General features: G+C 44.6%; 1 protein-coding gene across 1 annotated transcript in view; it reads right to left on the bottom strand.

The window, feature by feature from the left end:
• The window catches only part of atp13a3 (ATPase 13A3), a gene marked incomplete at both ends in the record, with an annotated part of 47,902 nt that extends 43,084 nt beyond the window's left edge, over positions 1-4,818 (bottom strand). The window contains 5 exons of the mRNA XM_084307820.1: positions 2,648-2,731; positions 2,864-2,934; positions 3,264-3,479; positions 4,057-4,230; positions 4,768-4,818. Coding sequence (XP_084163946.1) covers positions 2,648-2,731; positions 2,864-2,934; positions 3,264-3,479; positions 4,057-4,230; positions 4,768-4,818 — 596 coding nt within the window. The remainder of the gene's footprint in view (positions 1-2,647; positions 2,732-2,863; positions 2,935-3,263; positions 3,480-4,056; positions 4,231-4,767) is intronic.
• Positions 4,819-18,484: the final 13,666 nt, after the last annotated feature.

Raw genomic sequence — 18,484 nt, 5'->3', positions numbered from 1 at the left:
AGAGTCAGCGGGAGGGAAGCCGGTAGGGTGGGTCCGGGTCGTTGTAAAACAGCGACTCCTACAGTTTGGTCGGGGCGCCTGCACAGTGAGGGAAGGATCTGGAGGGAGGTAGTGCGACCTTCCACACGTTACTCTCCCAGTGAGAGTCCGCGCTGCCCGGTGAAAAGAAGTGGTGGGCTGGGTACACATGTGTCGGAGGAAGCATGCGATAGTCTCCGCCCTCCCAGACCGACGGTAGGGGCTAGAGTGCGCAACGACCAGGAAGGGGATTGGGAATTGGCATAAAGACTAACATTGGGAGGGGATAAAAAAATAAAAAATAATGTCCCAAGCCTTTAATTACATATTTATAGGGCTGTACCGAATGTAATTTTTTTTTACATTTGAAGCTTCTATTGAAGTATTCGAACAAAGCTTTGAATGTCTGTCGTCATATTGTATGACGTAATCCAAAAAAAAGAAAACATTTTATAAAAATGTTATATCCTCAAACTAAATTCTCAATTTGAATAAAGTGATTAATCTGATTAAATTAGTATTTTTTTAAATTAAATTAACTTTATTTAACACAATGGGTGCCGTTAACGTAGATCTACGTTTCTGTGGCCCAGTGGTTGAGTGCCAGAAACGTAGATCTACGTTTCTGTTTCGTTATTTCTTTTATTCGCTATTGCCATTCATAATCCATCGAGGCACCTTGTGCATGCTGTCCTGAATGTGTCTGAGATCGCAAACGGTCAATACCGCCGCCTAATGCCTTGCGGCCGCTATTGCACTCCATTTGAAACGATGTGCTTTGTTTTCTTGGCCGAACTGCGGCGTGGGCGCGGGGTCTGAACAGTCCGGCAAGACAAGCGGTCACCACAGTTACCTCGACGAGGATCCCCGCCCGCCAGATCATCTGCAATGCTGGATAACGTTGGACAAACAACCGCAATGAATATTTGGAATGGCGATCAGATAATTGGATTATTCTTTTTGCAGTACATCAGAGACAAGGTAAGGACTATATGCTACCAATCTTGCGTTGGTTGATCCGATGATTTTTTCGCCGCAATCGCAGGTTGTGTCTGTAATGTACTGTGTAGCCTTTGGTGTTGGTGTTGCTCGAAGCATAGTAGTACACCCCCCCCCCCACACACCCTTTCGTGGATGCATGTGGAAACATAATACCGATAAATCTAGCGTTGATTTCAGATCGATTCAATAATCAGGCGAGAAATTAAACGATTTATAATGAAATGCAGATAAGGGTTGTTTTCGCGGCTTTTCCTGGGATTACTCAGAATCACTCACCCTATACTCATATTCACCACGGTATAAAACGGAAATGTACGGATGAAAAATTATCTGTTTTTTGCATGTTTACCGGAAGCCACTCACTGACAATCGACAACGTTATTAGATCCATAGCTATAATATTTAATATAGTTTTAGCACTGCAAACATGGCATTATCCCCCATTGAACAGAGCGTTGGCACTGACGGCCCACAGTGCCCCCTACTGAACGGCACTTTATGTGTTAATGAATATAAATCAGTTTAGTCAACATAAATAATCCAATAAGGGCACGGTTGGTACGAAAGTGATGGTGACGTCTTGATTAGATGGAGCGCCGAGTAGCAAGTGAATGCAGATAGGCTACAATACATCATTTATGATAAATGTTTTATTTAAATTTGGCATCTCGTAAGTCTCAAGAGGGTTAAAGTCGGAGTAAAGTAATACAATAAACAATAAATGTGCTCAGAGTTTGTCACACCACAGAAAAATTACGATAATAACTATTATAAAACCCAGCTAATCTGGCTGCTCAAACCATTTCTCAGGATTGTGGGGGCGCGGTCAGATCACGCTGGATTTGACAGCCCCCTTTCAGCTCAAGTGACATTTTATTTTTCCATTCAATCACTAAAAGGTTTAGCTGTAAACCACCAAATCTATCAAATGGACCCTTGCTTGGTTAGAAAGCTTGGCTAATCCACTAACTAGCTAACTAAGTTAGACCACCCAAATCTGTTTTACTACTATAAATACCACCCATAGTATGGCACTAATCTTGTTAGTATTTGCACATGTTTTCAGCAACTATTTTCTAACATGTATAATGTGTTTAGAAACAAATCTCTTTTATTTGCTTTACCTAGACTTTAATCAAACTCAGCAAAAGGCAATGACACTCTCCCTCCAAGAGGTAAACAGATGGTTTCATAAAATGGTTAAGACTGAAGACCTTTGACCAGGCATTATCATGGGTAGTTCTGCATTATCTAGATTGATCCTGGCATGCAGTAGAAGCTCACTAATCTGAGCCCTTTCAGGATAGAGGTCGCTCGCAGCGGAAGGATGACTGAAATAATATTGAAATACCGGGCAAAAACCTGTAAAATATAAAAAATACATTCAAATTAATTCCAAAATGCCATACAAAGCCAACAAGGAAAGCCTGACAATTCTAAACAATTAACATTACTTTGTGTCCAGTTGGCAACGATGACCAACAGCAACAAAGACGAGCACTATAGAATACAGACGGCATTCTAAGTGTCATCACTTCAGTTTAAGTGACTCAAATCCCCCCCCCCAACCACTGGGTTATGGGTTCAATTCCCAGTAGGAAGGAGGTATATTCAGTGCTTTTGTTACCTGTACGCCTGTTGGTTACTGCTCAGCCCTGCGCTGTGCTCCGAGTGGAGAGTGGACAAGCTCACCTGCAGATCCTCCAGGCCGCTGTGGTGAAGGAGGGCAAACCACACGTTAATGGATTAATCCTCTCAAGAGGTTCCTGAGAGTGGCTGTAAAACAGACAGTGAGACGAGGGCAGTAAACCCCAGGAGATAAGCGAAACAGAAACATGCTTACGTTAAAACTTCAAAGTTCTGCACCTCTTCGTTCCAGTAGTATTTTGTGCTGTGGAGCGTAAAGTAGCGAATCTGAAGGGAGAGGAGGAGAGACCACCGTTATCAAACACATCTGAGAGAGAAACTGAAATGACTCGCCAGTTAGGGTACCTTATGTATACTGCACCTGTGGATAATGTATACTTACTTGCTTATTTTTACTTTCCTACTGTAGTATAATTCTATTGCCTATATTGTTGTCTTCTATTATTACCATGCACTCCCCCCCCCCCCTCCCCCATGCTGCCTGAATTATCCCAAGGGGATCAATAAAGGAATATCTTATCTCATCTTAAAATTGAGAGTGTGTGTGTGTGTGTGTGTGCATGTCTGTTTCTCAAGGCGAGGGGCTTTTGGAGAACCTGGGTGGGCTGGTAGTCGGCGTATCTCCTCATGAGCTCCTGAGCGGGGCTGCTGTCGGAGAGGTGGGGTGTGTGTCCGTTGGCCACAGGGGGGGAGGCGGAGGTGGGGGATGAGGGGGGGGAGGAGGTGGTCTGGGTCTCCAGGCAGTGGAAGGGGTTCCTCCCGGGCGCCAGCATCACTCGCACCTTGGCCAGGAACCAGCGCCGGAACTCGTCCTGCACCGCAAAAAAATAGAAATGTTTCTGTGTAAATGTAAAGGTTTACAGCTCATCACGTCTTAACCCCACCCCCACCCCGGCTCTGGTGAGAGTGGTTTACAGCTCATCACGTCTTAACCCCACCCCCACCCCGGCTCTGGTGAGAGTGGTTTACAGCTCATCACGTCTTAACCCCACCCCCACCCCCAGGGCTTCACCCCGGCTCTGGTGCGAGTGGTTTACAGCTCATCACGTCTTAACCCCACCCCCACCCCCAGGGCTTCACCCCGGCTCTGGTGTGAGTGGTTTACAGCTCATCACGTCTTAACCCCACCCCCACCCCCACCCCCAGGGCTTCACCCCGGCTCTGGTGCGAGTGGTTTACAGCGCATCACGTCTTAACCCCACCCCCACCCCCACCCCCAGGGCTTCACCCCGGCTCTGGTGCGAGTGGTTTACAGCTCATCACGTCTTAACCCCACCCCCACCCCCACCCCCAGGGCTTCACCCCGGCTCTGGTGTGAGTGGTTTACAGCTCATCACGTCTTAACCACACCCCCACCCCCAGGGCTTCACCCCGGCTCCCGGTACTCACGGTGGATTGCAGCAACACCACCTGGGCGTCGCGGGCGGTGCTGCGGGTGCAGGTGGACTTGACGCACCACTCGGGCATCCAGTACAGCAGCAGCAGCAGGAAGCCGCCCGTGCAGAACACCCCCAGGCCCACCAGGGCCAGGCGCCAGCGGCACAGGCGGTAGCCCTGTAGCTCCTGGAGGTGTCAGGGGGGAGAGACGGGTTAGAAGAGCAAGTCACCGTTTTCACTTCAGATGAGTCAAACGTCTAGTGTTTGGGATTTTTGACAATTATTTTGACTGAAATGTTTAGTTACAAGGTTAGGTTGAGAGCGCGCAACACAAAATGTTTGGTTGGTTATTTCCATGTAAATAAATAATAATGAGGGTGAGGGTGTGGAAATATGTAGGTGAAATCTAGCAGAGGTAAATGGAAAATATTAACCATATATGCTGTCTAGATTGCTTGTAATTGAGATAAAGTTAACATCTGTTAAGTAGTTTTACATGAATCATATTAGCCTTATTGTTATAAAAGTAATGTTGCTGAACACCACACAAGGGTTAAAAAAAGAGTGTCGTCTATTTCTAGCCCTAGTTGTGCACGTGTCGTTTCTATCAATCTTATAAATGTACACCATACAGTATAAATGACATGTATCTGTGGTCAAATTTCCAAGAGTAGGTGGAGATAGGGAGCGTGGGAAGCAGTGAAAATAAAACGGACACAGTACCATCTCATCCTCCTCCCCCTTGTTGAGAGTCTTCAGGTCATCCTTCTCCATGCTGACTTCACCAAGGCTCCTGCCCACTCACTGCAATGAGAGAGAACCACAATGGCAAACAATTATGACATGACGACAAGCATACAGTAGATCTATATAGAACAGTCCATTTGACAGGCAATACCGTTTAGTTCAGTATCAACAGAACAGAGAGAGGTTTACCGCAGAGCAGAGGCCAACGCTTAACACTGAAGCCCGGTCAATAATGTACCACACAGTAAATTACCACTGCACTGAAGTAGTTACTAAAGGGGAATACGACTCATCAACAAGTGTCATTCCTACGGCATCAACCGTGGTTCAAGGCCGCCAGAATGACAACAATTGCCCTTTACCACAGGTGTCAGCCAACCAGGGACGCATTGAAGAGCTACTGAAAAAAGAGCACAGTAATGTTCAACTATGTCTCAGTGAAGCCCATTATGTCAGTACAGGACACAGGCATGTAGCGTAGTGTACCACCCAAAGACAGCTGCTGGATCTCAACACCTGAGACCGTCAAGCAGCTGGCTGGTCCTGGAGGACAGCCGAGAGAAGGAGAGAGGGGACACGCAGGGGATTGGATAACACGCATCTGATGACTCGGGTGGTTCAGCTGGTGTGCGTGTGTGTGTGTCTTACCGTCTTTGTATGTGTGTGTGTGTGTGTGTCTTTGTATGTGTGTCATGTGTTCATTCTGCAGTGATCTTGGCAGTGAGGAGTGTCTGGGTCGAAAGGTGAGCAGCCACTTAGAAGTATCAATGAGACTGCAGGTGATTTGACTCAGGGATGTGCACAAGTTCAATGAGACTGCAGATATGACTTAGGGATGTGCACAAGTTCAATGAGACTGCAGATATGACTTAGGGATGTGCACAAGTTCAATGAGACTGCAGATATGACTTAGGGATGTGCACAAGTTCAATGAGACTGCAGATATGACTTAGGGATGTGCACAAGTTCAATGAGACTGCAGATATGACTTAGGGATGTGCACAAGTTCAATGAGACTGCAGATATAACTTAGGGATGTGCACAAGTTCAATGAGACTGCAGATATGACTTAGGGATGTGCACAAGTTCAATGAGACTGCAGATATGACTTAGGGATGTGCACAAGTTCAATGAGACTGCAGATATGACTTAGGGATGTGCACAAGTTCAATGAGACTGCAGATATGACTTAGGGATGTGCACAAGTTCAATGAGACTGCAGATGATTCGACACTCAAGTTGACTTTTTCATGGTCTCACCGCGGCATCCGGCACTCATCCATGGAACTTGTGCTCATGGTCACGCTAGGCTAATTTGATTAGCTAGGTCCGTCGTCCTCACTTGTTGCACAAGAATATGCTTTTTATTTTTAGACAAGTCGGCCTTGTGGACACCGTGTCATGTAGGACAACCAAATTCCACAAGCTTTCAGATTCAGAAGATTTTCATTCACTTTCCTTGAAGGTTGCCACATAGTCGAAGTTTGCCACACGACTATGTAGCCAGTAGCAGCGCGCTACTGCTAATAACAACAAGCGCAAGCAGGCCAGGCAGCGCTGCAAGCTCACGTGGAGGCGTAAGCAGGCCTGGCAGCGCTGCAAGCTCACGTGGAGGCGTAAGCAGGCCAGGCAGCGCTGCAAGCTCACGTGGAGGCGTAAGCAGGCCAGGCAGCGCTGCAAGCTCACGTGGAGGCGTAAGCAGGCCAGGCAGCGCTGCAAGCTCACGTGGAGGCGTAAGCAGGCCAGGCAGCGCTGCAAGCTCACGTGGAGGCGTAAGCAGGCCAGGCAGCGCTGCAAGCTCACGTGGAGGCGTAAGCAGGCCAGGCAGCGCTGCAAGCTCACGTGGAGGTGTGGCTGACATTACAAATTGCACTATGCCGTTCCACTGTTTACATGAGATTTAGATGAGTCCTGCACATTAAAATTTCTAGATATGGTTTACATAAAAACCTTGGAGATCATTTTTCGTGCTAAGAGTAAGAACCTACCAGCTTGTATTCAATGTCTCTTTCAACCAAGAGAAGGAAAGTATAATTTAATAATATAATCCTTTTTTCGGTCATTGAGTTTGGATTTTGTGTGTGAGCTTACTTTGAATATGTACATTTGTGATTTTTTCTTTTTTTCTTTTCCTTTTGAAAGTCCACACGTGTGTTTTTGATTTATCTGTAAACAAAGACCGAAAATAAAACGATTCATCATCATCAGATTTCAATGACGTTCTCAACAACAATGCATATTTAAAAAAAAATTAAATTAACAACCACATTACAAAAGTGGACCCCCCCCCTGTGAAGTTATTATGACCCATCCCTATGACTGGACCTTGCAATATGCAGATGAAAACAGACGCAGACCTCTCACTCTTTATTTCGAGAACCTGCAAATGGATAACTATGGTGTTTGGTCAGTGGCAAGTATCACTTAGCTGCCCGAGCCAGCAGAGACACACACACACTAGAGACCTATTCCTGGTGACCAGCGAATCTGTGTGAATGGAAATCCAATGAGCTAACTGGCAGAATATTTTCCCCGACACTTCCTGACAGAGCCCAACAGGGACTGTGCCCTGCAGCCAGGGGGTTGAGAATCAATCTGTCAGTCAGGCATATTCAGGATTCCAGCCAGAGACATCCGTACACCCTGAACGCTGACCTGCCGTCAAGGCATGATGTAGTGGATAGAGGGGCATACGGGCCCTGTGCCAGGCGGGGTAGGGGTGGTTAAAGAAAGAGCAACAGCATGAACAAAAGAGGTAATTTAACCCTTTCACTACCACACTACCAAAGGGTTAACCGAGTACCGATTCACACTAGATCAATCTGTACCATTTATTTACATGTAAATGGTCAATTTAATCCAAAGCGCTTTACAATTTTGTTCCTCACATTCACTCACACAACGATGGCGGAGGCGACCAATGCAAAGTGCCGACGAGGTCAGAGGAGTTTGATAATATTTACCGAGGATGGCCAGATAATGTTGATCTTTAAACATAATACATGATCATGTGATTTATTTTGTGTGGTCTGTTACAACAATAAATTACAACATTTTCTAAATAAATAACAATGTTGAAATTGAGAAGTTTGGACTTGTTTTTTTATTTAATTTCTTTTACAACTGATTTTTTTTTGTTATAACAGACAGTTAAGTACCGGGAGAAAAGGACCATTGGGTACCAATACCGAACCCCAGGAACTGGTACCGGTTCAAATGTGAACGGTACCCAACCCTAGTGTGCATGTGTTGGGAATTGGGTGTCATTGGTTAAAATTCCAGATGAGAGTGCTAGGTGGAACGCTAAAGGCTCACTGCTGAGAGCCGATAGGCAATGGGAGGAAACAGGCTAGCCTGTGGACGACTGCAATTAGCTAGATTGCGGGCTGGCACACACACACAATAGAGCAAAATCGTAAAAATGGTAAATGGTTCATTTATATAACAGCTTTTATCCAAAGCGCTTTACAATTTTTGTTCCTCACATTCACTCACACACAGACAGCGGAGGCAACCATGCAAGGTGCCAACCTGCACATCGGGAGCAATTAGGGGGTTAAGTGTCTTGCTCAAGGACTCTTCGACACGCTGCCCAGGAGGAGTGGGAATCGAACCGGGAACCTTCCGATTACCAGATGACCGCTGAGCAACAGTCGCCCCCGATCAAGGCGGTATGGACACAAAATATTGTATCACAGTACTGTATATTTCTTATGTTTGATGGTATTTGATGATATTAACTAGTTTTTTCCAGTTCAAAATACAATACAGAGTTCCCACAAAACTGCCACTGGGGGATATACGTGGCAAATTAGGATCACTCACAATCTGGCAGGGACGTTTTGTCTGACACATATGCAGGTAGCGCCGTGGTGGGTCTGCTTGGTTTTATGCTTGTTTGATGTTATGATGCTACTTGTTTCAAACGGCTCTCTATTAGTGTGTATTTTTCAGGTGCTCGGCCGGGATAGTCATGTTTCCTGAGTATTTTATCTTGTAATCCACACAGCTGAACGATCCCGAGAGAGGAGTAAATATCCTCATTGTCTTTTTCTTGGCTGCTTGCCATCATCTGCCCGGCGCCACTAGTAGCTAGTAGCAAGCGATGTTTGAACGTTTAGGAAGGAGGTGCGCTTTACGGAAATGGTAAAACGGACGTGCCATGGGAATTTCAAAATAAAGGCATATCTTAAAGATGACAATATGGATCAATGAATCGATATATGTAGAATCTTTTATTTTTTTTGTATCCACTTTTTCTCTTTATTTTTCTATTTTTCTCCCATCCCAATTTCGCCTCGCCAATTCTCCCCTCCCCTGTCTCGAACGTTGCTAGACTATGCCTCCCACTGAGGACCAAGCCTTGCATCACGTGTCCCCTCCAGTACACGAGGAGGCAGCTGTCGCATCTTTTCACCTGAACAGCGCAATCTCTGTGGCGAGGAGTAACGCGTGGGAGGCTCACGGCGCTGCCCCCGATACTTCCCGATTCTGCTGTACAGGCGCACCAACCGACCTGTAGGAGTCGCTGTCCACAACGTCCAATCCCCACCCACCGGCTTTCCCACCCTCTAACACTGCCAATTGTGTTAGTATGACGACCGGCCAACGCAGTAAATGCGGTCGCAGCTATTGCGGATTCACACTCGCTATGGATTCTGGATTAAAAACAATCGTGTACCAACCTAGTGGTATAGGAAGAAGTCAGACCTTTGCATGGAGCCATGACAGTATACTTTAAGACACAGTACACCTCCTCCTAACCCCAACAGAAACACCTGGCTGGTGTCTAATGCTGGGAAGAGTCCCACGGAGTCCGTGTTCATTTTGGCAGCTGATTTTGATTTAGTCTCAAGTCTTGTGACTTAAATGAATATTATTTTTAGTCACAGTTTAATCATTTTAATTATTGTTGGTTTTAGTCTAGTTTTAGTTGACAACATCTATAGAGGTTTTAGTCTCATTTTAGTCAAATAAATTTTTATTTATTTATTTTCATTACAGTAACCTTTCATCAAGCACCCAGGTGATTTTAGAAGTGCTTCACTCCTAAAATATTCCTCGGAAGAACGTCCAACTAGAGTCTAAACTGCATGCATTTAATGATATAGTGTGAACGGTAGGACACTAGGACCCTGCAGTCACTGTACTAATCCAGAAAGCTTGAATCAAGTTGGACTGAGGTGTAGAGCAGCCAGTGTGCTGTACTAGAATAGTTCATCTCGTGTAAAGCCCTCAAGAAGCACTGTTCTATATCCGTTCTCATATCTGCCCTCTCCCTCCTGCTTCATACAAATGACTGTCGCCTGAATAGAAGACAGCAAGTAGCTACTGAATTAAAACCTAGATCAGTTTCACTGGTGAAATTATTTGTAACTGTATTTACCACCTGGGGATTCCTTGCTATAAAGCAAATGGAAGCGATCTTGGCAATGAGTTGACTCATTCTGTCAACATACCGTAATCAATCTACCTAGATGTCTCATAATTTTTCAATGTGTTCCATATAGACCAAAGACATTGTTTTATATAGCCGATGGCACTAATAGCATTTAGGAGTGTCTCTGTGTGTGATACGCATCGCAGAGCTAGAGCTCTCCGCACGCACGCACACACACAGCTTGGATGACGGCTCATTAGATCAACCTGGTTCACCCAATCATAAGCATGCAATGTATGGATATGCAGATTTTGCAAAGTGAGTACATGCAGTCATGTATGAAATATACCAGTCAAATCATTTGTCCTTTTGTTAAGGCTTTGACATTAACTCATTCAGGGCCAACAGTGCCCTCTGCTGATGGCCCTTCGGTGCCAACGCTTTATGCAATGGAGGATAGGACTTAAATGCGAGTGCATAAAACATATCAAATATAATAGCAATAGATCTAAATAACAGGGATCGTCAATGAGTTGCTTCCAGTCAACATGCACGAAACAGATCATTTTTTCATACATACATTTCCATTTTATACCGTGATGAATATCAATATATTTCTAGGGCGTTCTGTCTCATCTCAATAAACTCCAGCAAATCGAGCTTAAATGCATTTCCTTAGAAAGCGTGACATTTGTCGCTGGATTTATGAATAGTTTTCAAATAAACGCTAGATTATCGATAGTATATGTGTCCTCATGCACGAAGAGAAGCGGGTCTGAAAAATCGCTTCTCCGTACTTTGGTCGGCGCGAACCTCACACACACATGCGCTCCGATGGCGGAGAAAGGAACATCTGATTACCCCAAGATTCGTAACATAAAGGCCTTACCTCGCATCTGATGTCATGCAAAAAGATGAATCAAATTCCTGATCGCCATTCCAAATATTGATCGTTTATTGATCCAATGTTAAATATCCAAAACACATAATCCACGCTGCTCTGAGTGTCCTCAGTCCATCTGTTATAACGATACTGCATGCCCGAGAAGTAAAACCTGGACCGGACTTTTTTTGATGCACAGTCCCAGCCCAGCCAATCCAATCCAATGATGTGCAATACCATCCGGGAGACTATAGGCGGCGGTATTTGCCCTTTGCGAGCTCAGACCCATTCCCAATGATAACGTCAGGCTGGATGGATGAAAAATGAATGAATATCGCTAATAAAAGAAATATGGATTAAAACCAGAGATTTCTCGGGTTTGGCGCCCAGAGCATGGCGAGTTAACCCGGACTATCTCGGGTTTGGCCTCCAGTGAGTTAACGAAAATGGTAATATAATTTGTCATAGTTACATAGTTACCAAAGGGTCATTTTTATTTAGTTATCGTCTCGTCTTTGTCATGGAAAGAAGGTTGTTGACGTTTTTCATCGTAGTTTTTGTTCATGTATAGCTGCAGTGGAGGGCACACAGCCCACACACAAACATAATATACACAAACATACACACACACACACACACACACCTCAGCCTGAGCCACTTTTACAGGATTAGGGGCCTGTACTGTAATTGGCCACCATTGCTCCCAGAGAGGCCAATGGAATAACACCTTTGTCAATGGGGGATGGACCGCGCCAGAGAGAGAATACCCCAACAGGTGCTGTGCGCCAGGGAGTTGACCCTCTGATCCAAACCCTGAGGGCCCGTTCACACACCCAAACAGAGACGTACAGTACAGGCCTCTGGGGGCCGGGGAGAGAAAGGGAGGCAGCCAGTGATTTGGCAGGACATGTCGTCGTATCAACAATGAGAGCAGCACAAGACCTGGGGACAAGGGGGGGGAGAGAGAGAGAGAGAGAGAGAGAGAGAGAGAGAGAGAGAGAGAGAGAGGTGAAGAGGGGAAGAGATAGAGGGAAAGAGAGGGGTAGAGAGAGAGACAGAGGGGAGAGAGAGAGAGAGAGAGAGGAAGAGATAAAGGGAGCGAGAGTGAAAGAGAGAGGAAGAGATAAAGGGAGGGAGAGAGAGGGGGAGGAAGAGATAGAGGGAGGGAGAGAGGAGAGAGAGTGAAAGAGAGAGAGAGAACAGAGAAGGGGGAGAGGTGGAGTGACCCTGGCTGGCAGGCTGTGTGGAGCGGCGCTGGGACGTTGTGTCAGGGCGTTGTGGCGGCCGGGCCGCCCTGCTGTTGCCCCCCCCCCCAGCCCTGTGTCACCGGCCTCCAGCCCTGATCTTATCTGCCCTGCGCACCCGGGCGCACTCTTTCCCTGGCACACAGTGGGATATTTTGCTTGGGACCAAACCCTTCCTACTATTTTACAGTGGTAGGCCCCCCACCCCCCGGCCGGCGCTAGGCACCGTGCAGGCAGGCACGCAGAGCCCCCCACCCCCTCCGGTCTCAGCTGTGGAAATGCCGCGGCTAAAGCATCATAGACAAACAGTGCCTCATAACAGCTTTGTCCTGCTGTATATTGACTCAGGGGCTTACATTACATACAAATGAAAAGCCTCGTATCCAGCAATAGCCTCTCTTCGGTGAGTCGGTGTGGGCGACGAAAACCACAGCGCGTTACTCAGGCCTGTTGTGTCGAAATCCTCTATTCAGACTAAGGCTGTCCCCGAAGCCTGTTTTTGGGATTCGAACTTTAAATCCTCAATTTGAATAAAGTGATTAATCTGATTAAATTCGTTTTTTTTTTTTTTTTTTTATTAAATCAACTTTCCAGCCCCAGACCCAGCCCAGGGAGAAGCCCCAGCCCAACTAAATCAACTTAATGAATATAACTCATCAGTTTCTTTTAATACTATAATATTAGTGTAGCCTAATCTTTATCTGCAACTGTGAAGAAACCCCCCATTGGTTTAAACAGAATTAATAGAAAGAAATATTTAAAAAAAAAATATATATATATATATAATATATATATATATTTCTTTTTTATTAAAAATAAAAAATTCGAATGTTGATTTAGAATTCGAATGCCAACGTAACGAACGAAGGTTCGAAGGTTCGAACGTTTGGGCTCAGCCCTAAGTTCAGACACAAGCTGTCGTTACCTCTGCATGGCCTCTGGGATGCCATGATTAGAGGCTACAAAGCTATCGGAGAGGTCAAGAGGTCAAAGTTAAAGCCTGGCCGCTAACCGGCCAAACAGCAGCAATAGCTCACCCTTTAACTGGGGCTGGAGGGACAGATAAAGAGTAACTTCAGACAGCGAGGCGGAGCTCTGTGAACACGAAACAAGCAGCACTCGGGTCAGGCGCTACAGGAGGTCAACTAGTGGCCGTAATAATGCAGATAAACAAAACAACATCTCAAACAGAGGATTCTTTAGTAGCCGTTCCAATAAAACTAGTCAACGGCAATTTAAGGTCACCCATAAACTCCACTACTCAAAGACCAAACTACACCGAATTCACTTTCCCCATTATGTGAATGGTAAATTAATATAGTGCTTTTATCCAAAGCGCTTTACACATTTTACCCATTCACTCGCACACCGATGGTGTGCACATAGGAAGACAGAGGCTATACTGTTTGGTTCTAAGGCGAAGCTAGGTAGATCCCCAGGTTTCAGAGTAGAGGTCGATGACACCTATTTTAAAGAAAAAGTCAGTAAAATACCTTGGCTGCCTGTGACCTGGATAATGACCTATCAGGAGAGAACATGGCACAGACTGTTCTTACTAAGATTAACAATAGAGGTAGATTCCTAGCTAGATATCTGGATCAAGAAGAGACCTTGAAAACACTTGTGGGTGCCATTGTGACTATGCATGTTGCTCTTGGTATAATAGTGTCCCCAAAATAAACTTCAAACATCGCAAAAAAAAATAGTTAGGAGCATTTTGAGGCTACCAACTCGTACACACATAGAGCCTACACACTACAAGAGCCTGGGGTGGCTAAAAGTCGAAGACAGAATAAAGCAGATTCAGCTGTGTCAGGTACATAGGCTTGAGTATGGAGATGTCCCTAGATATTTTAGTAACAATTTTAACAGAGTCAGGGATACACACACGCATTATACAAGAGGGAGCAACACACAGTGCCAGCTAAATTGAATAGTGAAATGGGAAATTATACACTGTGGCAGTACTGTGGAATAGCACATTGAGAGCTAAAAAAACATATCTAATGCACAAAGATTCAAGATAGGAGTAAAGAGATGGCTTAAAGGAGAGTAGTAATGCACCAGATAGAGTAGGGCAAAGGGTCTTTTATTAAATTAAAATAGAGTTTTTAGTCTAAATTACTAGGTAGAGTAGGGCTTAGGGTTTTAGTGTAGCCCGGGAAGAACGGGAATCGAACCAGGAACCTCTGGGTTACGAGACGACTGCTCTAACTCCCGAGCCACTGTCGCCCCCCTGGTTATGTGACAGATGTAAAGGTGCGGAGGGCTCCTTAACACATCTTTTTTGGTTCAGCCCACATTTAAAGAAGACTTTCAGTGGTTGTTGTGAAACTGCCTCAAACAATCCACCAAATGAACAATCAGCACTGATGCTGGGCATGGCAGCTGCTAAGATTATTTAGAAAGACTGGAAGTCACCCACTCCCCCTTGTTTTCATAAATGGCTTGACGAAATAATCGTCATCATACAGAGGGAAATAATTCTTGATCAATTTAAAGCGCCAAACATAGATAATCACTCTGTAATAAAACAACTCATGTAACCTACCGTACCTGTACATTGGATAATTGAAAATGTAAACTATTGTGAACTCAATCAGTATAGAAACTTGTCCGGTAGCAGTCTCTTTGTTTTTCTTGTTTGTTTTTTCATGACAGTCTTGAAAAGATTTGGCCCGATCCATAGATGTATGACTTGGCCATAATAAGGTAATTAATAGGCCTGATATTCTATATTCATATTTCAAATAGCATGTGTCCGGATGACAAAATTCAGTACTGCATCTACAAAACCCTGTGTAAATCATCTGCCCTTTATTAATTTGCTTAGATCTTTAGTACACTTGATCTCAAGAAGCTGCTGAATGAGCATTTCTTTTTCACAGCTGGTCAATGTTAGCATGGTGTTATTCACCGTCAAAGAATAATACAAAAATATTATAATAATAATAATAATAATTGATATTCTCCTTTGGTTATATATTATATATTTCTGACACTGGGAATACCTTCCCTGAGGTCCATATATGCCCCTAGATACCAAGAACATGCTAATGGACCTTGTAGAAATGGAGCAATCTTCCATTTACTTTACTTGGTATGTACTTTTAGGCAAATGTTCTGAAAATATGACTAGGGCTTAAGAGGTTAAACGGTATATGAATCTGAATCTGAATAAAACACTATGTGGTTGTGTGTTATAAGCTAACATTTTGGGAATAAATGGCACTTGTTTTCAAGGATTGTTGTTTTTATTAATTTTCATTCTCATTTTAATCCTTATAAACTCCATTTATTCCCAGATAAAAAGTGTCTCTCTGGGATCCTCAGGGTGAAACTTCAAGGTCGATGAGGGAGGGGTAAATGTTGTCAGATTGAGGAAAATTCACCAGGAGGGTTTTCTCGACTAATGGAATGAATTCCGGGGGGTTGGAGCTTTCCGAGACTTTCCGACTTTCAATTTTAAGGACCACCCTAGGCAACAATACAATTTCAGACACTTGAGCTACGAGAGTAAAGGGTTAACAGCAGGGAAAGAGACATGAAGACACAAGAGTCAGAGGTTCCAGGTGTTCTTACCTTGAGAGCCCGGGCAGCGACGCCCCCAGGCGGTCCTCCTCCCCTCTGTTAGCTTGATCTCTCACCACCACACCAACCTGGACCCCTGGGATGACAACAACAACAACGCACTACCATTAGAGCCGGGCCGACCACACTCCCAGCAGGCCAGCTGTGGCGGCTCAGCGCCAGAGAATACAACTCCCAACCTGAGGAATTACCGAGAGAGAGAGGGTGTTAATCAATATGTCGATCGAAGCCCTCCGATAAACACCCAGCTGATGACGGCTAAAAAAACCTTCAGAGAAAATGGTGTTATTAACAAGGATAATCATTTAGGCTGTCACTGCTGCTTGGCGCCATGTGGCTCTGAACTGTGTACCGTCTGTGTATACATGCAGGGATGCCAGGGGAAGCCGGCCCTCTTGCCGGGAGGTAGAGGACCCCGTGTCGGGCCTCAGAAAGACAGCGTGACCTCAGGGATATTTATAGAATCCTCCACAGCCAGCCTAAAGCTGCATTGTTGTCCCTCATTTGATTAGCCTGCCATTGTCCACTTAGCCCCTGGTTGCGCTCCGTAGAGAAAGAATCGGCCGGGAGGCAGCTGGTTGCATCTAGTTGGGCCACAGAATTAGCTCAGAAAAAGTAATTGACCGTCACAACGGGCAGATTTCAGAGGAAAAATAAGCCCAGCATTGATCATCGTGTCATGAAGACGTGAGTGCATGTTGTCAGAGGTGGGAGTCTGCAACGTTGCCGTTAAGATCGGCACTGGTCATCGGGAGACTGAATGTTTTTGTGAGCTCCTGGGTAAATACAGCTGGGTCCAAGTGACTTTCATCTAATATACTACAAACATCACACTCTCCCGTAGGAGCCAACCACCAATATGCCTCTCATGCCCCCTGTTTGATATCAATCAAGTCCAAGCCTCCCGGTTACTCAAGACTTTGATACATAATCATATACTCTCTGAGTGAGAGAGTGAGAGAGAGAGTCACATATATATTCACACCGGTCTGTACTGACCTGCACATAGTCCTTTTGCATATCTGTAGATTGCATATCTGTAGATACGATATCTATATATCTGTACATATCCTACTCGTACTAGTTACGCAGCTGGCCAGTATGACTACTACCATACTGTCTTTACACCTGTATCACTGTACATATTATACTACAACTCTCTACATACATCTGATTAGCACCACTCGTTAGTACTAATTTGTATATTTTCTTCCCAGTTTAATCACCTGTATATTGTATATTCCCGTTGCACTGTACTGTTACATTTTCACTCTGGTTGGACTTATTTTCGTTGTACTGTACTTGTGCTGTATAATGACAATACATTTGAATCTAATCTAATCTAATCATTTGAAGAAAGGGAAGGTCTGGGGTTGATTCACTTAAATGTAAGAATTCTACTTCAACACCAAAAACGACATCATTTGATAATTCCAGATATCTCAGTGTTGACCCGAGTCTTGGAAAGTCAGACTCTTCTAAATAGCTTTGCACCAGTATAACATGTTTAGAACAGACAGAATCTGAAGGGGAGGTGGAGCGGTTTTGTATTTATTATTTCTGAAAATCTTAAATGAGAGTTGAACTCAATACTAAAACAAAGGTTTACCTGATTCGATACAATTTGATATTGGTTCAATTAGGCCGATTCAATTTGATATTAAACTCTCAACTTAAACTCGGCGCAAGGACAGCTAGAGACTTCACACATCCACCCTACATCTTAGTCTGATATGTTTTTTTTTTTTTTTTTATCATAAAAGGCCCAAACAACAGTGAGATGGCAGTTTGATTAAAGTGTTAACGTGGATTGAAGTGACACAAACCCGTGTTTAGGCCTACATGGTTTATTTGGTGGTCTAGTCAGTTAGTTTAGCCTGCTTCGACAGGGATGTGATGCATGTCAGTCACAAACTGCTGCACCCAGATCAGCTTCTTCTGTGACCTTTTTGACACATCTTCACATTCAAAGAAACAAATTAAAATCACACTAAGGTGTGTACAGTACATTGGAAGGGAGCAAGAAAGGGATTATGACCTTAGTTCCATTATGATTATCGGGCGTTGATGCTAAATGCTAGAGTATTGCGTTGAACCGGTTCAAATTGAATTACAATTTAAAATAGATGGACAGAGATATACAATGGTTTACGTTTAGACTTTTTCCTGTGCCTTTCACCCAATTGCCACAAGACAAGGTTGTTGTTTCTTTATTTGAATGAACAACAGAGGTTAGATGTGAATGCAGATGGCTCAAAGGTTGAGCAATCCCTCTGGAGTCAGGCGGCGACTTCTCACGGCCACACTCTCCGCTGGCCGCATTTCACAATAACCCCAATGGAAGGCAGAACTTGAGCGAAACCAACCAAACGTCCAGCAGCCTAAGTCAGCTATTCGGATGTCCAAGACGTCACTAGACTAGACCTTTTTTTTGTCTCTCTCCTGCGCATGGACACAGAGAGGGGGGGGGGGGGTAGACAAACAATGAGCCGTGACCCAATGACAGCCGTCCATAATTCATGGAAGCGTTTGGAGGAAAAAGTGTTTTGTTGCTGTCGTGCTCTGGGCTCAATATGCTTTCTTTATCACTTCCCC

Source organism: Notolepis coatsorum (assembly GCF_963971535.1).
Source record: "Notolepis coatsorum genome assembly, chromosome: 2".
In the NCBI taxonomy this organism is placed as follows: Eukaryota; Metazoa; Chordata; class Actinopteri; order Aulopiformes; family Paralepididae; genus Notolepis; species Notolepis coatsorum.
The sequence above is the reverse complement of the archived record's forward strand: the minus strand, read 5'-3'. Positions and strand labels throughout refer to the sequence as shown.